The sequence below is a fragment of the Colobus angolensis genome, unplaced genomic scaffold (assembly GCF_000951035.1).
Source record: "Colobus angolensis palliatus isolate OR3802 unplaced genomic scaffold, Cang.pa_1.0 Scaffold130, whole genome shotgun sequence".
Classification (NCBI taxonomy): Eukaryota; Metazoa; Chordata; class Mammalia; order Primates; family Cercopithecidae; genus Colobus; species Colobus angolensis.
The window spans coordinates 415,434-435,224 of record NW_012114253.1 but is presented as its reverse complement, the minus strand read 5'-3'; the positions used below and the strand labels follow the sequence as shown (position 1 = coordinate 435,224).

Genomic DNA, 19,791 nt, shown 5'->3' with positions numbered 1-19,791 from the left:
GATCTCCTGACCTCGTGATCCGCCCGTCTCGGCCTCCCAAAGTGCTGGGATTACAGGCTTGAGCCACCGCGCCCGGCCAATTTATTTATTTTTTTTATGAAAAAGAGAAAAATAATAAAGAACCCAAGTTTCTTCTTTACACAGAAGGATGTTACTCCATAGCTCTGGCCACCCCACCATGGCCAGTGACCTGGTCTGCTGACCCAGGTGCTTCGAACCACAGGCCATGCCCCATGACCCTGATCCCCGGGATTGATGCCTGCCTTGTCCAGCCCTGGTCCCCCACCCAGGCCCAGCTGTCCCGGCCTCGCTTGCAGCTCACCGAGCAGGCCCCGGTCTCCGGGTGGCACAGGTCCGAGTGACCATTGCATTCACACAGCTCGCAGTGGCCGAGGTAGAGTCCACTCCCGGTGCGCGTGTAGCCAGGGGCACAGTCCTGGGGGCAGAGAGGAAGGTCGGCCTCTGTTCTCAGTGTGCCCCAGCCACAGCCAGCAGACCCAGAACCCCTCCCTCCAGCGTCCTCCCAGGGGTGACCCTGGTACATCACAGGCTGGTGCTCCTCCTTCCCCACTTCTGCTCAGTGTGTCCTCCTGCCCACGGCCCTCTCCCAGTCCACACTGTTCACCTCTTGGAGGCATCTCCATGCTGTTCTTTGGGCTGGAGTAATCTGTGTTTCTGAATTGGCTCCCTGTCTCTGGTGGGCCCCCTCACGGGCATGAACTGGGTTTTAACCTCCGGAGAGCGTGGCCCACGCTTGAGGTTGCACTGCCCAGCGGTTAGGACATGCTAGGCTTTGGAGTCAATCACACCCAGGTTCAAATTAGTTTCTGCCACACATTAGCCATGTGCCCTCAGGACACACTCGCCCCTCAGCACCTCTGTTTTTTACCCATTAAAGGGGATAATGATACGTATCTCAGGGCTGTCGGGAGGAATACATGCAGGGCCCAGATGCCGTGGTCATTATAGTTATGATGGTAATCAAGGCTGTGGTGATGCTGGCTGAGTTGCTTGCTGATGCCTCTGTGCCTGTGCAGAGGTGGTGGAGCCAGCCACACGCTTACCTGGCAGGACAGACCGATGTAGCCTGGGGGGCAGCGGCACTCCTCCACCTCGAGGGCCCGGGGCCCGTTGGAGGGCCCGGGCTGGGCGACCTCCAGGCTGACTGCGCTGATGCTGGCCGCCAGCGGCACGGAGGAGAATGTGGCCCGGATCAGGAGCTCATCCAGGTCAGCCAGTGCCATCAGGAGGTGCTCGCGTGTGGCTGGCTGCCCATCGGGACGGCGCCAGAATTCCTGGGTTGGGGGGTGGCAACGTGGGTGGGGACACTGGGCTTTGTGGGCTGCTCCTGCAGTTACCACCCCCCCAACTCCTGCCTTACAGGCACTGACTGAGGGCTGCGAGGTGAAGGTTGGGGAGCGAGAGGCAGGGTGGGCATCAAAGCCAGGCTCCGAGTCAGGGTGGAGGGTGGGGTGGGGTGAGACACAGCATGGTCAGGTGCCCCTTACCTCTCGCAACACGATCTCGTAGCTCCTCCTCTCGGTGCCCTGGAGCGCTGGCTGGGAGGCCACTAGCATGATGTTGTTGCCCTGGGAAGAACACCAGCAGGATTGGAAGGGGAGTCGAGGGGTCCCTGGGGTGCCAGGGTGTCTTCCACCAGTCCTAGATTCTCTGTAACCCCCAATCTCCCACCTCTCTGCTCTCCCAAGCTCATGTGCCCAAAGGAGTCAGGCACATGCCCACTGCCCCCTTCTCCCAGCAGCAGGATCCTCTGCTTGGGTAGTGTCCAACCAGGCAGGGATGTCAGGGCACAGGCCTAACTCTTCCAGCCTGTGCCAGGAAACTGAGTGCTGGATGGAAAGGACAAAGGACAAATGCCGAGGGTGCCCCTGGCTTCAATCCTGCCCTTCTGCCCACCCAGCATGGCATCCAAATGCTCACCGTGATCTGCACGTCGGGGTCAGAGAGTGGGCTGCCCTGTGGGCCTGCCGTGTAGGAGAGGGTGTATCGCAGCTTCCCACCATAGGCCGCCACCTGCAAAGAGGCAAGCCCAGAGGTTACAGACTGACCTTGGGGTGTGAGTGTTGGACCATACAGGTGAGGGATGGAGCTTCTGGCGGCCTTTTTGCACCTGTGCCACACTCCCTCACTCCCTCCCTGCCCAAACCAATAGGCCAGGGTGCATGGCCCATGGTTGCCTGGGACAGGACATTTCTCAGTTCCTCTGCAGCCCCAGACATGGTGGTGATGATGCTGAGCAGCCTCTTTGCTCTGCAAGGTTCTCTATTCCCCATTGCCTGACGGTGCCAGTGAACAAACTCCAGGTCTGCTTTCATTGACAGTAATTTCCCATAAGGCAGACAAGGGTAATGACAATGACCACCAAGGGGAGGCTGCGGAAGCTTCAAAAGTTCTCAGCCATGGGGGTGAGGCTGAGGGCAGCCCCTCGGAAACCTTGCCTCCTAGGCAGGTGGTTTCTGTTTGCCCAGAATCCAGTTCCTCCCTTCTAGAAGCTAAACCCTGGTTTTCTATAAAGAACAACTCTCTCTGCACAGGAAGACTATGTGGTCTGAGGGCCCTGATCCCCTCCTCCTCTATAGTGGAGACATGAGTCAGGCCTGGTCAATCTGCATAACCTACCACTGCCCTTTGCCACCCCATTAGGAATAGACAAGTAATCCGGGTACTTCTGCTCTTTCTACCAGGCCAGAGAAAGTCCCTTCCGCAGTCAGATGAGAAGCTGGAGAACCAAGATAAAGCCCTAATGAGCCCCTGGATAAGGCCATGCCTGATACCAGACATGCTTAGACTCCGCAGTTGCATGAGCCAATAGATTCTTTGTGGCAGACAAGCCCACTGGACTTGGGCACTGTGTTGCTCTTGACCAGAGTCCTTACTCTTGCTGCAGGGGACCTTCATACGGACAGCTGAGGCCCCCCCAGCTCTGCCCCACAGGACTTTCCTTTCTCTCCTCTGCCACCAGGGCAGACATTCATCTTAATACCAAACTGCATCAAGTCTACCCCTTTGTTTGTTTGTGTGTTCACTCAGCTAACCAGCATTCATCAAACACCTACTGACTACACACTGGCCCCGGGCTACATGGGCCCCATGGATGTTCTCCACCAGCTCAAGGTGTGGTAAGGAATTTTAGAGTGTAACCAAATAACCATAAAATTAACTGGTTTCCTGTTTGCTTTGAATGCCAGCAAGTTCACAGCCATTTCTGGGACTGACTTTCTAGCAAGTTGTGGGTGTGTATCGCACAGTGATTTTTTAAAAGAATTTATTTATGTTTTCAATTTTTTTTTTTTTTAAATAGAGATGGGATCACCCTATGTTGCTCAGGCTGGTCTCAAACTGCTGACTCAAGTGATTGTCCTGCCTCAGCCTCCCAAAATGCTGGGATTACAGGCATGAGCCACCATGCCCGGCCTATTTATTTTTTTAGAGACAGGATTTTGCTATGTTGCTTAAACTGGTCTCAACTCCTGGCCTGAAGCGATCCTCCAGCCTCAGTCTCCAAAGTGCTGGAATTACAGGTGTGAGCCATTGTGCCCAGATCCAGCATAGTGATTAAAAGGGCAGACTCCACAGTCTGAATGACCTGGGTTCAGACTCCAGCTCTACTGGCTATACAGCCTTGGACAAGTCGCTTAACCTCTCTGAGTCCTACTTTCCTGACATGGAAACGGAAGTAAAAGTAATACCCACTTTGAAGGGTATCATGAGGATTAAGTAATACAGGACACAAACGGTGATGCATTCTGCACAGCTTGAGAACGCATATCACGCTCGATAACCCTGCAGTACTCCGGCTCCACCCTTGGCTCCAGCAGATCACTTCTTATCCTCACCCCTCAACCTCCCTGTCACACTTCTCTGAATGTACCTTGTGACATGTCATGCCTATTGTTTTGTTTGTTTGTTTGTTAAGATGGAGTTTCACTCTTGTTGCCCAGGCTGGAGTACAGTGGTGCAAGCTCAGCTCACTGTAACCTCCACCTCCCGGGTTCAAGCAATTCTCCCACTTCAGCCTCCCAGGTAGGGAGATTATAGGTGCCTGCTACCACGCCCGGCTAGTTTTTGTATTTTTAGCAGAGACAGGGTTTCACCACGTTGGCCAAGCTGGTCTCAAAGTCTTGACCTCAGGTGATCCACCTGCCTCAGTCTCCCAAAGTGCTGCGATTATAGGCATGAGCCACCGCACCCAGCCAGGAAGCTGAATTATTATTATTTTTTTGAGACGCAGTCTTGCTCTGTCGCCTAGGCTGGGGTGAAGTGGCATGATCTTGGCTCACTGAAACCTCTGCCTCCCGGGTTCAAGCGATTCTACAGCCTCAGCCTCCTAAGTAGCTGAGATTACAGGTGTCTGCCACCATGCCCAGCTAATTTTTGTTTTTTCAGTAGAGACAGGATTTCACCATGTTGGCCAGGCTGGTCTCGGACTTCACGTGACCCACCCGACTTGGCCTTCCAAAGTGCTGGGATTACAGGTGTGAGCCACCATGCCCAGCCTGTTATGTGTATTCTTAAGAGGTACTTGAAATTGTTGGAACAAAACAGAGGCAATATTAATACTCATCTAAGGCCAATGCCAGCACTCACAATGATAATAATCATGATACCAATGGTGACAGGAATGATAATCGGATGGACTCTGGGAGGGCAGGGCCCACTCTGCCTGCTCTGCCCGTACATGACGCAGCACACAGTAAATACTTAATTAATGCTTCTTGAATGACTGAGTGCAGTACCAAAAACTAGGCCAGCATCTCGACACAAGGTCAAGGAAGCCCAGAGAAAAGGCACTAGAGAAACCCTCCCAGGCGAGAAAGCTCCTCTGACAGGGGTCAGAGGCCAGGGGTTAGGGGTCAGGGCCCACTGAAGGACACGGGCAGGCTGACTTCAGTCTCAGCTGTGCTTTGACCTGAACGTCCCAGGCAAGTCTCTACCCACCGTGGGCCTCGGTCTCCCTCTTTGTGTCATAAAGGGCCTTGACAAAGGGCCCTCTGATATTTTAGGATTCCATGATACCCCTATAATCCCCCCAAATCCTTGTTACCTTGTCCCCCAGGAAGGCCCGGGGCAGCTGCCAATAATAGAGGCTTCCAGGGAGCAGAGAGAAGCCTTCGTAGGAGAGAGAGAACTAGGAGGGAAGGGCAGGTGGTGAGAGCCGAGGGGAGCAGGGGTGGGGGTGGGAGGGCGGAGGTGGTCCCGGCAGGGGTGGACCGTCATGGGAGAGAGGCCCAGTGGCAGGGCAGAGACAGAGCCAGCCCCCCACCCCCACCTGACAGTGCAGGTCCTGGCCCTGCTCTTTGGACAACTTTCTTTCCAATCCCGGCCCAGGTCCCCAGCTGATCTCTCTGGGCATGGCCTGGGTCCACCTCTCCTCCCATCTGGTGGGTCTCTTGTGGACCCCAACATTTACACAGCACATCAGTGAACAATTCCAATGGGGTGGCTCCTTTCATATGTATTTGAAAGCAAGTAACCAGCCTAACTGAGTTGGTATATGATTGAGTTAAAGGAAAATTTGAAAGAAATAATAGTCCAAGTAGTTCACAGAAATTGGTGAAGTTGGTTCAGAAATGACTGAAGTCTAGAAAGCATGGTGGGTGGGGATCCCTTGATGGGCACCTTGGCACATACCTGAGAGTCTGGTGGGAAAGACAGAGAAGCTGAGGAAGAGGTAGAGGAGGAGGAGGAGGAGGAGGAGGAGGAGGAAGAAGAAGGGGGTGCTGCTCGCAGAGCAGCTGCAGGCTGGGGATGAGGAGAGAGCCCCTGGGGAGGGGGTTGGGGGTGGGCAGCAAAGCTGGACAGAAGCTGCCAGATCTCAGCATCCATCCGTCTCTGAGCCTCGTCCACCTGGGGGACCAGGAGCCGAAGAGCGGTGGAAGGGAGCAGAGAGAGACAGAAAGGACATCCGTGAGGCTTTACCTCCCCACGGGGCCAGCCAACCACCCCTTCTGCACTGTCTGCTCACAAGTGCTGATACTTGGCATTCTGGCCCTTGTACGCACTGCCCTCTTGTTCCTCCTGAGCCAGGCGGGGATATCCTGGGATGGGCTTGGCTGCCTACGGGCCGTGACTGATGGGAGAAGTCCTGCAAAGGGTGTCCAGCAAGGGACGGGCAGAAGTGCTGGAGGCAGCCCCAGGGACATCTGGAGGGGGTTGTTGGTCCTCGGCCTGACTCTCTGTGTGTGCCCTGGCACCAGCCCAAGCCACTCATGGTTCTGGAATGTTTCCCAAGGGTGACACCAGAGCAGACCAGGCATCAGGCTGGGGTCTGGCCTGGCACAGGGGAAATGGCCCAGGAAGGCTGGGGTCTTTGCTCAGGTGCCCGCCTGGACTCAGCTCTTTGGTCTCCTACAACCTGTCCTAGCCAGGTCCTCAGTTACCTGTGATGCCTGCTGTGCCCAGTCCCTGCCCTCTGGGGGCCCTGGGATCCTCCGAGCTGTCACGGCTGCCCGCAACTGCTCCTCTGAGAGGGACGTGCGGTTCTGATGAAATGGAGGGAGCAGGCCAGCTAAGACCTCCCAAGGTCCCGGAGCTGGAGCCATGGGCAGGGTCCTCTACCCATGGACGAGGTAGTTAGAAAGGCCCACACTAATTAGGAAGAAAGACGCATGCCCCCCCCGCTCCAGGCTGGCACCCCGGGGTTAACTCCAGGTCGCCCACGTGCACACAGAGGGTTAACAGTGGTTGCTTAACAGGCACGGCCAGGAGAACCTGGGGGGCTAGATACAGTCATGTGGATTAGCATCGGGTTAGTCTCCCTGCTACCTCGGTTGCCATTCTGACTTCAGACGGTTGGCACCAGGACCAGAACACAGCAGGTGAGGCAAGGTGGGGCACACACCCTCCTGACTCCAACCCCGGGGCCATGGGACACTGCCTGGGTTCACGCAGACCCCCAATGCCTTGGGCACTGTGCATCTCCCCACACAGGGCTGGGAGCAGCCGAGAAGGCACCGCGCCCCATCACACCAACTTCACAGCACACACATCCTGGGCCTACCTGGTGAGCCCGGCGCATCCGCGCAAAGTATGCCTCTCCCTATGGGGTGCAGGGAAATGCCAGGGCAGGAGACAGAGATAGGTCTAAGAATTGCAGGACAGAGCAGCAGAGAGGCCAGGAGATAGCGAACCCCAGAAGGGAGAGGGGAGAAGGGACCAGAAGGCAGCCAGCCCTGGGAGAAGCCCAGAGTACCTGGCTCTGCCCAAGGTACAGGGATGGGGCAACTCCAGAGCGCCCCCGCCCAGGTGTCCCTAGCCCCCTCACCCCTTGCCTGGGGGCACATCTGCTGGAACACTGGCCTCGACCAGCAGTGGACTCCTGTGCCAAGACCCACTTGCCCTGGGTGCCACCAGATGCCTATGCTGCTCAAGGAACACATTTGGGCAGGCTGTCCCAGAGCCCAGCCCTGAGTCCCTGCACCCCACAACACCACTGCCACCACCATCACCACCTTCCCACCAGACCCTGTTCTGGAGTAGCAAAGACAGGTTCACCTCTGACTGGCAGAGTATTTGTTTGTTTGTTTGTTTGTTTTTTGAGACAGGGTCTGACTGTGTCACCCAGGCTGGAGTGCAATGGTGCAACTATGGCTCACTGCAGCCTCCCCCTCCCGGGCACCAGCGATCCTCCCACGTCAGCCTCCCTAACTAGCTGGGACTACAGGCAGGCACCAGCAGCCCAGCTAATTTTTTGTATTTTTTTTTGTAGAGACAGGGTTTCGTCACATTGCCCAGCTGGTCTCAAACTCCTGAGCTCAAGTGGTCCTCCTGCCTCTGCCTTCCAGAGTGCTGGGATTACAGGCGTGGGCTCTGGCCTTCAGCAGAGCATTTGAAGGGCAGCCTCTGACCTGGGTTTGGATTCCAGCATTCCCACCTCCCAGCTGCGAGGCTTTGGGTAAGGTACCGAGCCCCTCTTGCCTCATTTATGAAATGGGGCAGTAGCAGGACCTGGCTCACACAGTTGTGATTTGTGACTTGTAAAGGACGCTGCCTAGCACAGAGTGAGAGCTCAACACACATGACCTATGATGAGAATTACTGTGTCCAACACAAGCACAGAGCTAGCAGTGTGGATGAGTGAAGTTGGAGTGGGCATGTGAATGACGCTGAAACTGTCTCACTCGTCTTTGCATTTCCCGGCCTCTCCTAGGACCTGTCTGTTGAATAACTGCATGAAAGCTAAAAGTCATGAACAGCTGAGCACTTATTATGTACCAGGCGTGATCTCCAATCCCCTCAGCCACCATGAAGTTGAGGTTTATCAGATGGTGTCTGGCTGGCAAGCAGCAGAGCTGGGGTTTAGACCGATGTCTATGGGACCGCAAAAGCCACGTGCCTAACCACGATATGGCCATGCAGGTGGCAGGTGCCTGCCTGCTGAGAGACGGTGCAGAGGTGAACTCATGTCTGAGTCACCGCTGACCCTGGTGCCAGGCTGGGGCCCACCTTGTCTCCCTGGTATGTCTCCGGCAGCTGCCAGTAGAAGGATTCATGGCCAAGGTGGGCGAAGTTGCCAAAAGAGAGCTGGGCACCCTCGGGCACGGGTTCCACAGTGAATTCTCCAGTCAGGCGGCTGTTCCGCTGTGGGTTCACTAGGGCAAAGCCTTGGAAGTCCCCAGGGGCAAAGTGGGTGGAGATCTGGCAGGGGAAAAAGAAGGAGGCGTCAACCTGGGCACTGGGGTGCCTTGGTGGGGGATGGGGCACGGCAGGGTGTTAAGGTGGGGAACAGGGTCCTGCTGAGATCAGGGCTGGGAGAGAAATAATGGGGGCATGTGAGGGTATTGAGGCAGGGATGAGGGTCACTGGGCTCAGCGCTGAGATGGACAATACCAGGCAGCAGGTGGCAACCCCGCCTGGGGCTGGGCGGCACAGGCTCTTACCAGGTGGCGCGTGTAGGCGGAGCTGGCGCACTGCTGGGTGATGCCCATACAGAAGCAGGGCAGGCAGCCCTCGGGGTTGCTGGCGCTCAGGTGGAAGTGGTGGGGCCGGCAGTGGCTGCAGGTGAGGCCTTCCACCTGGGCCTGGGTAGGTGGATGGAAGGAGGCAGGCAGGGGATTCAGTGGGTCTCCTGCACCCCCAGCAGCCTGAGGCCAGCTTCCCTGGCCGCTTCCAGCAGCCCTGGGCAGCCCCTGCCCCATCCCCCATGCTCTGCCCACCATGCCCAGGTCTCAGCTTCCACCAGATGCTGCCTGATTTCCCCGAAGGCTCCAGGCAGTGGGGCAGAGCATGTCCCTCGGGGCAGGGATTCAGACTGACCTTGCACTGGCACTGACCAGCAGTGTCACACTGGCTGCTGACGCTGCCTTGGGGGTCACAGTTGCAGCCTATGGGCCCTGGCACCTGGCCGTCTCCTGAGGTGGAAGAAAGCCATGGCTGGAGCCCCAAACCCACCACCCAGCACCCCTCTTCCCTCCACTCTGCTCACCGAGAGGGAGCTCTGATTTCCGATGTGAGCACTCAACACTCTCATGACAGCCCTTAGAGGTGGTGGGGCCTGCTCCTATCCCCATTTTACAGATGAAGAAACTGAGGATTGGACAGGCAAAGCCAAAAGGGAGTAAAGGCTTCTGTCCTAGCTCCGCCTGGGGACACTGGGTAATCCAACCCCAACGACCTCCCCAATCTTACTCACTCCGGCATGGCTGGCCCTGGCTGGGGTTGCCATAGTAGCCAGGGGCACACCTGCAGAGAGAGAAAGTCTCTGATGAATTTTGGATGAAGGGAAGCAGAACCCCAGGGCTGGGCTGGGGGTCTCATACTGAATTCAATGGCGTCATGCACTACAAGAAACCAACAGCCTGACTCGCCCATGTTACGGGGAAATTGGGCAGCGAAGAGCCAGGGAATCGGGGCAGTCAGGAACCCAGGAGCTTCGGAAAGAAGCAGGGGTTTTGTGGGAAGACCGGCCTGGCTGGGGCAGGGGACCAGGGGGCTGAAGGTGAACGCAGGCTAGGATGTATGTCTGAGGGTCTTGAATTCTGGGCTAGAGGTTGAGGCTCCCGAGGAGGGGAGCTGACTGTCTTCTGGGGCCTGTGCAAGGTTAAGAGTGAGAGGCATCCCTGATTCCTCTGGGTTGGGAGGGCTGGGCCCTGCCCGAGGACTCCAGGGACACCCCGTGTGCCCCCGTGTGCATTCCCCCATCCTCTCCACCCCCTGCCTCACCTCTCGCAGTGACGCCCGCTGTGGCCTGGGGAGCATGCATCACAGGTGGGGTGGCCGTCTGTGTCCAGAAAACAAGTGTGGGCAGCCCTGAGCATAGGGGGCAGATTTCTAGTCAGTAATGCAGTGGCTCCGACCTCTCCCCTTATTCTCCTTCAGGACCAGGGGAGAGGGGAGGGGAAGAACAGGCAAGTGAACTCATGTGTCCTGAGTGCCACTGCATGCCTGGCACAGAGTTCCACATGCATCGCCTCATTCACCTCTCACACAAGGGGCTGAGGAGGGTGGACTACCCCATTTCACAGATGAGGCAGCTGAGGCCCTGAAAGTGAAGTGTATTTCACACCAAGTGACACTGAGGCGGCGGCAAGGCCAGGATTTAACCACTGCCTCTCAGAAGGGCCCTGGAGGAAGGGTGTGTGGGAGGGGGTGGTAGACATTTCAGGGCAGGGCAGGTGCGGGCAGGGACCAGGCGGGCGGGGACCGGACTCACTGGCCGGCAGCAGGGTCTCCATAGCAGGGGCACAGCTGGCAGTCCTGTGGTGTCCCCCGCTGGGCGTCCCCGTAGTATCCTGGCTGGCACTGCTCACACCGAGGGCCCTCTGTGTGATGCTGGCAGCCCTGGAGGAGCAGGATGTGAGTTGAGGCTGGGCCCCCAGAGGCCACAGATCACTGGGGTAGGGGGAAGGAGGGCAGGACTCACCTGGCAGGCACCTGTTTCGGGCTCACAGGCCTCTGAGTGACCGTGGCAGCTGCAGCGTTCGCAGGTACCCAGGTAGAGGCCACTGGGCGTGCGTGTGTAGCCTGTGTCACAGTCCTGGGGGCAGAAAGATGGCAGTGGGAGGGCCTTGCTGAACATGGCCCATTCGGGTAGGGGCACTGGATGGCCAGGGCTGGGGAAGTGGGGAGGGCTCGTGGAGAAGGGGTGGGGAGCACCATAGAGGGGGCTGGCTGGGCCGGCGTGGGGCCCAGGACTCACCTGGCAGGATGGGCCGCGGTACCCGGGTGGGCAGGAGCACTGCTCCACTTCCAGCGCGGGGTCCTGGCCGGTTTCCTCAGGCACAGCCACGTCCATGCTGATCCCAGAGACCCTGGCGTGACAAGACCCCACCTGAATAGGACCGCTAGCTCTGTGCCAGGCACGCCTGGAGTCCTCCACTCGGAGGGTGTGGTCAGTCCTCCCGACAGCCCTGTCACAGCGCTGCTGGGGCCCTGTCCAGATCTCCAGAGGTTGCGAGGGCCGTGGCAAATAGCCATTACCTGCAACTTACTCCAAACCATCACCCTTGCTCACCTGGAGAGGTTATGCCACCCCATCCCCCTGGGGTACCCAATGACAGGCTGATACAGGCTACAAGAGCCTTCGTGCCTGAAGGTAAGACCACTCTCCGGCGAGACTCTCCAGAGCTCCCCGTGGGCTGAGGCTGGGGCTAGACTTGACCTGCGACCACATCCCTGCGCGGCCCTCCCCACTCCTGCATCCCTCTCCTTGTGAATCACGTGCACCCCAATCTCCATCTCAGGCTTCCTTCTAGGGAGCCTGGCCCCAGACCAGCCTGTAATGGAGACATTGTTAGACTCTCCATTTCACAGACAGGGAAAGCAAGGCACAAAAGGGTCGCACAGTCTGTAAGTGGCTGTGCCACACTGCACCGCGTAGACAGAGTCCCTTCCCCAAGCCCATGCTGGTCCTCCTGCCCCGCTCCAGACACCTGCTCTCAGCGGGCTGCTGGGCGTAGGATGCTCGGACCAGGAGGGTATCGATGCCCGCCAGCGCCATCAGCAGGTGCTCCCGTGTGCCTGGCTGCCCATCGGGCCGCTGCCATGCTTGCTGCCAAGGAAAGGACATGTGTGCTCAGCCCCGGATGTCCTGGAGTATTGATGCTGGAGAGGCAGGAGCAAGGGCCTGCCCGCACCCCTACCCCAGGGGACAGTACTGCTCACCTCCCGGAAGGGCACAGTGAAGGTGCTGGGCTGGCCGGGGCTGGGCTCCTGGGCCGGGTGGTGCTCTAGGATGATGTTGTTACCTTGCAGCACCACCAGTGGCTGCCCGTGCAGGGGTGCGGAGCCTGGCTGGGACCGCTGGGTCACTGTGAAGCGCAGCTCTCCTCCATAGGAGGTCACCTGGGACCAGGGTTAGATAGGAGCTTAGCAGGGGCCTGAATGTGGGCCCTGTCGCTGCTCCAGCCACCTTTTCCACGCAGCGTATCTCACTATTCTCCCAAGGCGCCATGACCCTCCTGCCTCCAAGCCTTTGCCTGTGCTGTTCCTGCTGCCTGGAGTTTCCTTTCCCTTCCCACCCACTACCCACCTTGTCCCCCAGGAAGCGTGAAGGGAGGCTCCAGAAGTAGGGTCCAGATAGGAGTCTGTGGAAGGAGGAGAATCCCAGTTCCCCAGGCGTGGGGGAGAAGATGCCCTCGGTGGTGGTGTGGGTACTTGCAGCGTTGGTCAGGCTGAAGTGACCAGGCTCCTCAGAGGCCCCATGCACCTGGGAGGAGGAGAAAGGGCTGGGATGGGGGCCATGGCCTGGGACTGGCACTTGGTCCATCCAGCCCAGGGCTTGGCGGTCCTGCCCGCCCACCTTGCAGAGGTACCTGGGCACGGCTCCAGGAAGAGCTGGTACACTGGCGACTGACACCCATGCAGAAGCACTTGAGGCAGCCATCGGGGTTTTGGGTACTCAGGTGGAAAGAGCCGTCAGCACATTCGTTGCACAAGCGCCCCACCACATTGTTCTGCAGGCACAGAGTCGGAACTGAAGGACAGCCCAGAGGAGAGGCTGCCTGGAGCTCAGGCCGAATCCACCCTCAGTCCAGATAAGAACCCGAGACCCAGGGGAGCCAATGAAAGAGTACATGTGGCTGGGCATGGTGGCTCACTCCTGTAATCCCAGCACTTTGGGAGGCCAAGGCGGGTGGATCACCACAGGTCAGGAGTTTGAGACCAGCCTGGCCAACATGGCAAAACCCCGTCTCTACTAAAAATACAAAAATTAGCCCAGCATGGTGGTGCACAGCTGCAATTCCAGCTACTCAGGAGGCTGAGGAAGGAGAATCGTTTGAATCCGGGAGGTGGAGGTTGCAGTGAGCCAAGATTGCACTCCACCCTGCGCAACGGGAGCGAGACTCCTTCTCAAAAAAAAAAAAAAGAAAGAGCACACGTATGAGGCGTCATTACCATCTGAACAGTAATTCCCACCTAACAAGGGCTTAGGCAAGCATTTTTCCCTTTTCTCTTTGGCTGCCAGGGGGTTCACCAATAAATTTAAATTTGAAATACAGCGACTTGATTGAAATAATTGCTGCTTCTATTTACGGAGTGTTTCATGCACTGTTCTGCTTTCCATTTGACATCACCTCATTTAACTCTCCTAAGGACCTTGAGAGGTAGGTGATACCTTCATCCTTCACATGAGGAAACAGAGGCTCAGGGATGTGAAATGACTTGCACAAATTACTCAGCTTGCTTATCCACTCTGGGATTGAAGACCAGGAGTGCCTGACTCCAGAATCTGTCCATTCTTTTTTACACTGACACTTGATACGCACATTCTTTTCTTTTCTTTTTCTTTTTTTTTTTTTTGAGACAGAGTTTCGCTCTTGTTGCCCAGGCTGTAGTGCAGTGGCACAGTCCTGGCTCACTGCAACCTCTGTTTCCCGGGTTCAAGTGATTCTCCTGCCTCAGCCCCCTGAGTAGCTGGGATTATAGGCGCCCGCCACCACGCCCGGCTAATTTTTGTATTTTTAGTAGAGATGGGGTTTCACCATGTTGGTCAGGCTGGTCTTGAACTCCTGACCTCAAGTGATCCACCCACCTCAGCCTTCCAAAGTGCTGGGATTACAGGCGTGAGCCACTGAGCCCGGCCGATGCTCCCATTCTTAACGCAAGTGACCTCCCTTCTCTGGCCTCCATTTCCTTATTCACAAATTGGGGACACTAGAATCTATATCATTGTATCAATGTGACAATGGACAAAGTATGGCAAAAGCAAAGGTACAATGCAGATACAAAGGCTGCATAAAGAATGACTGGGACTTGAACTCAGGTCGCCTGACTCCCTAACAAGTGCTCCTTCCCAACACCAGACCACCTCTCCTGGTACAGAAGGCTGGTCAGCCAGGTCCACAAGCCTCTATGTTACCACCCACTGGCCAAGGATCTATGGAGAGGACAGAGCTTCCTTCCTCCTTCTCTCAGCTGTGGTGCTGGGCCCAAGACCCCTGGGTGGGTGGCGGATGGCATGCGTACCTTACAGCGGCAGGCTTCCCCGGAGGTCCCCACGCTGCCACGCTCATCACAGCGCACAATCTCCTGGTCTGGGACACAAAGTGGGTGTTGGCAGGGCAGGTGGGAATGGGATAGACGCGGTTCGAGCAGATAGAGGAACAGCGGCTTCCCAAGGATCATGAGCTGGGGCAGGGAGGGAGGGTGCTTGGTGTACAGCCCAGGTTGGGTTGGGAGGTGGGTGTCAGGGGATGGTGGCAGCCATACTCACTGACAGGCCTGCACTTCCCGCCGGGCTGGATGGGGTTGCCCTCATATCCGGGGGCACAGCTAAGGGAGAGAAGGGGCCCCCGTCAGTGGCACTTCCATGACCCCACCCAGGAGCCCCCTTCCTGCAGCCCCCAAGGCTCTCCCTCACCTCTCACAGCGGCGGCCGGTGTAGCCTGGGGCACAGGCGTCACATGTGGCTTGGCCATCCGTGTCTAGAAAGCAAGTGTCTGAGAATCTGTGGGTATCAAGTAGACAGGGCATGGGTCAGGCTTTCTCCTCCCACCCTGGGAAATGACCGCTGTCCACACAGACACAGTGTGCCATGAGGCATGACACCATCTCCCTGCCTGGCACAGCAACTGTGGGAAGTCAGGGGGCTCATTATACAGACAAGGAAACAGAGGCCTAGAGAGGTCAAGGAGCACGGGATAACTTAGTGACCAGGCGGACATCTGAATCCAAGTCTCCTGCCTCCCTGCCCAGAGTATTCTCCCGGCCTGCTGCACGGCCCCCAGCCAAACCCCCCCACCCTGAGCCGGGACTGACCTGCGGGAGGCATCGATGTATGGGCAAGGGCAGGGCCGGCAGGCAGTGGCTGTGGCTTTTGTGGCATCCCCAAAGAAGCCAGCCTTGCACTTGTTGCACTGTGGCCCCTCCGTGTTGTGCTGGCAATTCTAGGAGAAGGAAGAGGGTATGGCTCAACTTCTAGAGCAGAACTGGGCCAGATGCTGTGGGGGGCCTTGGAGGCTGTCTGGCTCAGCCTCCCCATCACGCTGGAGGCACAGCTTTGCAGACAGGGGAGCACTGACTGCAACCACTTATAGATGATGGGGAGCTCATCACCTCACACGGCAGCCTGTCCCATAGATGATTCCAAATGCCTGCTTTTTATCGACCTAAACCTGCCACCCTCTTCCAATCTGCACCCACTGGCCAGTTCTGCTCTCCAGAGTCTGTTTCTTCTACCGGACACCTTTGCAGGGATTTGGAGATGACAATGCTGCCCTGCCTGAGTCTTTTCTTTTGTCAGCTCCACAATCCCAGCTCTCACCACTATTCCTAAGAAATAAGGTATCACCCTAAGGGCTCTTCCCCCTAGGGCTGCCCTCTGCGGGTCATGCTTCTTCATTTGACACTCTCCAGGATTAGTCTGATGAGGGTGGAGGAGAGGAGGGCCATCACCTCCCTTGTCTGGACGCTATATCTCTGGGGTTTGTTGTTGTTGTTTTGAGACAGAGCCTCGCTCTGTTGTCCAGGTTGGAGTACAGTGGCACAGTCTTGGCTCACTGTAACCTCCACCTCAAGTGATTCTCCTACCTCAGCCTCCTGAGTAGCTGGGATTACAGGCGTGCACCACCACGCCCAGCTAATTTTCTTATTTTTAGTACAGACGGGGTTTCACCATGTTGGCCAGGTTGGTGGCGAACTCCTGACCTCAAGTGATCCACCTATCTCAGCTTCCCAAAGTGCTGGGATTTCAGGCACGAGCCACCACACCCAGTCTCTATCTCTGTTATTGCATCCAGAGGTCATGACAGTTCATCTGGCAGTCATGACACTCATTCTGGAGGCTTGTGCTGAGCTCGTGAACACAGGGAGTCTCGCACCTTGTCCTTGCTCCTATTTTAGTGTCCAAGTGCCAGCTGGCTCTACTCACCAGGCAGTGGCCATACACAGGGTCACAGAAGCTGGCATGGCCATTGCAATTGCAGCCAGAGCAGGTGCCCAGGTAGGGCCCACCAGGCACCCGAGTGAAGTGGGCATCACAGCTCTCGCAGGACAAGCCAGAATAGCCAATGGGGCATCTGTGGGGACAGGGCCGAGAGAGTCGCTGCAAGGACTGTGAGGCCCTGCCGTTTCTCCTCTATCCTTGCCAGGGTCTCTGTGGCTCCCAGCCCTGCCAGCTCAGGCACCTGCACTCCTCCACACTGTGGGCACGGCCATGGCTGGTGGCGTGGGTGACGGTAGTATCCATGGCGATGTCGCTCAGCCCCACGCTGGCCATCTTGGTGTTGTACACGGTCTGGATGAGCACGGCCTCCAGGCTCTGCAGCACCTGCAGCAGCTCCGCACGCTGCACCGGCCGGCCAGACTCATGGACCCAGTGCTCCTGGGTACGGGTGAAGGTGGCAGGGGTCACACATCAGCACCTACTCAGCCTAAATCCCCCGTTGCTCCCAGCCCTAAGGGCTCAGGCACCACCTACCTCAGAGAACTGGACCTGGCGCTGGTTCAGAGCACCAGGTTGGGTGGGCGTGTGGCCTCGGGAGAGGAGGCGGTACCCGGCACCTACGAGGACCACGTCCGGCCGCTGCACTGGCTCCAGCATGCCACGGGCCAGCTCGTAGCGCACGTTGTAACGCAGGGAGCCGCCATAGGAATCCACCTGGCACAACAGGGTGGATCAGGGTGGGCAGCTGTGAGCACACTTGACACCCACTGTGCCTACGAGGTGCCTACAGTCTTCTAGCTCCTCCCTCACGGTGCCTACCTGAGACTCACTGTGTGCCAGGCACTGAGCTAGGTACAGGGAAACTGAGATGGGTGAGACTCAGGCCCTGACTCTAGGGTGTTTGGTCCATGGCAGGGTGTGGAATCATGCAGTGCACAGGGTGCCCAGGGAAGCCAGTGCGGAGACACAGAACCCAACCCAGGCATGAGGGAGTGGTCAGGGAGGGCTCCTGGGAGGACAGAAGGCCAGCTCTTCTTCCCAAGCCAGCAGTGCCAGGGAGAGGTCCTGCCCTGAATGGATGAGCCACTGCCACAGGGGGCTGCATCGGGGCATGGCAACACCTTTCCCCCCAAGTCTGCCTTGCTATCCACCAACTGCAGAGGGAGCGGAGCCCACAGGGATTCTTTCTCCACCCAGGGCAGCAGCCCAGGCTTCTCACCTTGTTGCCCAGGAACTGCTCAGGGAGAGCCCAGAAGGAGTCGTGGACGAGGAAGCGGCGGGACAGGTCGACTAGCTGGAACTCATGCAGGGCTGGGTCGATCTGCAGCTGCGTGGAGGAGAGGGGTGGCATGCTGGGCTGTGCAGGCATCACCACATTCACATCTGCGGGTGGTAAGGGAGAGGCTAAGGGCTGCAGCCTGGGCCTGCCTGATACACCCATCTTGAGGGGCAGCAACCCAGAAAAAGATGGGAAAGTTCTACGGGAAATTTGATTTCAAGAAAACTTTGATCTCTCTTCCAAAGTGAAGAAAATGCAGGTTTTGGCCAGGTGTGGTGGCTCACGTCCATAATGCCAGCACTTTGGGAGGCTGAGGCGGGCAGATCACTTGAGGCCAGGAGTTCATGACCAGCCTGGCCAACATGGTGAGAAAAAAAAAAAAAAATCAGCCAGGCATGGTGGCGCACACCTGTAGTCCCAGTTACTCACGAGGCTGAGACAGCCGAATCACTTGAACCTGGGAGGCAGAGGCTGCAGCGAGCTGAGATTACACCACTGCACTCCAACCTGGTCCACAGAACAAGACTCTGTCTCAAAAAAAGAAAAGAAAAAAGAAAATGCAGTTCTTTTCCTCCTTCCCAAATACTGGAGCAGCATTTCCCAAAGCATGCTCTGAGAAAGGAAAGTCAATGCCATGGAATGATGGCTGGGGAACCATTTGGGAACCACAGGGTTAAAGAAGTCAAGGGGGTTCTTTGCAGCCAGACTTCTCAGGGCCTTTCTTGCTAAGAGACCCACAGACTTTCAGGGCTGGAACAACCCTGCGGGCAGGAGAGCTACACAGGGCTGAGGAACAGGAGCTCAAGTCCAGGTGTGTTGTAAGCATGGGCAGGGGCCTCAGTTTCCTCATCTGTAAGATGGTGCTTAAAGTAGCCTGCCTCCTAGAGGTATAAGCTAAAATGAGAAAACTGACATAAAAAGGCTAGCTCTTATTGTTGCTGTTGTTATGACGGGTCACCCAGTCCAGCCCTCTCCTGTGTACACACACATACACACAGTACGCCACACGGGAATTCCCTTGACAGCATCGCCCCAGATCGCTAGGACAGCTCCACCCTAGAGAACTTTCGGTGGAGTGAAAATATCCTGTACCTACACTCTTCATTATGGTAACTATTAGGTTGGTACAAAAGTAATTGCTGATTTTGCCATTAAAAGTAATGGTGCTTTCCAACTTGGACCCGGCAGAATGGCTCCCGCAAAGAAGGGTGGCGAGAAGAAAAAGGGCCGTTCTGCCATCAACGAGGTGGTGACCCGCGATTACACCATCAACATTCACAAGCACATCCACGGAGTGGGCTTCAAGAAGCGTGCCCCTCGGGCACTCAAAGAGATTCGGAAATTTGCCACGAAGGAGATGGGAACTCCAGATGTACGCATTGATACCAGGCTCAACAAAGCTGTCTGGGCCAAAGGAATAAGGAATGTCCCATACCGAATCCGTGTGCGGCTGTCCAGAAAACAGAATGAGGATGAAGATTCACCAAATAAGCTCTATACTTTGGTTACCTATGTACCTGTTACCGCTTTCAAAAATCTACAGACAGTCAATGTGGATGAGAGCTAATCGCTGATCGTCAAATACATCAAATAAAGTTATAAAATTGAAAAAAACAAAGTAATGGTACTAGCCACACGTGGCCACTGAGCACTGGAGCCATGTCTAGTGCTGCTCAGGAACGAATCATTGTATTTCAGTTTAAAGAGCCACACATGGTCAGTGACAGCCACATTAGACGGTGCAGCTGTCATGGATGGGGAGCGTACAACCTCCAAAGACCGTCCCTCCCAGCTCTGGACAACTTTGACTCTTAGCAAGTTCTTCCTTACATGGAGTCCACATCTGTCTGCCAATAGGTTCTCCCGCTCATCCTGAATTAACCCCCTGCAACCACAGGGGAGTCCAGCTCCTCACCCACAGAAGGACCGAGGACAGCCCCGGGTCTAGGTTACTCTATCCTCGTTCCTCCCTGCCTTCCGGGGATGTCTTCAGGCCTCCTCCCTCCTGGTCACCATCCACACACAGGCCACCTGCTCATCATGGAATTCCCACCACTCCCTCCCCTGGACTATCCAGATTCCAATCAGACAGCCCTGGGTTCAGCTCCCCCTCTAAACTTCTGTGGGAACCCAGGGAAGTTCCACAACCTCTCAGAGCCCTGAGGCT

The 19,791-nt window shown here is 56.7% G+C and overlaps 1 protein-coding gene and 1 pseudogene across 2 annotated transcripts in view; one reads left to right on the top strand and one right to left on the bottom strand.

Moving 5' to 3' along the window:
• Window positions 1-19,791, bottom strand: part of HSPG2 (heparan sulfate proteoglycan 2) — a 141,422-nt gene that overhangs the window by 46,143 nt on the left and 75,488 nt on the right. The window contains exons 22-45 of the mRNA XM_011934064.1: window positions 17,565-17,728; window positions 16,880-17,059; window positions 16,587-16,783; window positions 16,331-16,478; window positions 15,220-15,347; window positions 14,822-14,908; window positions 14,675-14,733; window positions 14,428-14,495; window positions 12,774-12,914; window positions 12,491-12,667; window positions 12,124-12,303; window positions 11,892-12,010; window positions 11,159-11,270; window positions 10,883-10,996; window positions 10,673-10,800; window positions 10,183-10,269; window positions 9,653-9,702; window positions 9,277-9,371; window positions 8,901-9,041; window positions 8,467-8,658; window positions 1,942-2,034; window positions 1,509-1,589; window positions 1,065-1,295; window positions 323-436 (exon numbers count right to left, since the gene is read on the bottom strand). Of these exons, the coding sequence (XP_011789454.1) occupies window positions 323-436; window positions 1,065-1,295; window positions 1,509-1,589; window positions 1,942-2,034; window positions 8,467-8,658; window positions 8,901-9,041; window positions 9,277-9,371; window positions 9,653-9,702; window positions 10,183-10,269; window positions 10,673-10,800; window positions 10,883-10,996; window positions 11,159-11,270; window positions 11,892-12,010; window positions 12,124-12,303; window positions 12,491-12,667; window positions 12,774-12,914; window positions 14,428-14,495; window positions 14,675-14,733; window positions 14,822-14,908; window positions 15,220-15,347; window positions 16,331-16,478; window positions 16,587-16,783; window positions 16,880-17,059; window positions 17,565-17,728 (3,086 nt within the window). The remainder of the gene's footprint in view (window positions 1-322; window positions 437-1,064; window positions 1,296-1,508; window positions 1,590-1,941; window positions 2,035-8,466; window positions 8,659-8,900; window positions 9,042-9,276; window positions 9,372-9,652; window positions 9,703-10,182; window positions 10,270-10,672; window positions 10,801-10,882; window positions 10,997-11,158; window positions 11,271-11,891; window positions 12,011-12,123; window positions 12,304-12,490; window positions 12,668-12,773; window positions 12,915-14,427; window positions 14,496-14,674; window positions 14,734-14,821; window positions 14,909-15,219; window positions 15,348-16,330; window positions 16,479-16,586; window positions 16,784-16,879; window positions 17,060-17,564; window positions 17,729-19,791) is intronic.
• Window positions 18,814-19,231, top strand: LOC105505983 (annotated as a pseudogene). The gene has a single exon (XR_001000849.1). The product of XR_001000849.1 is annotated as a 60S ribosomal protein L31 pseudogene (transcript).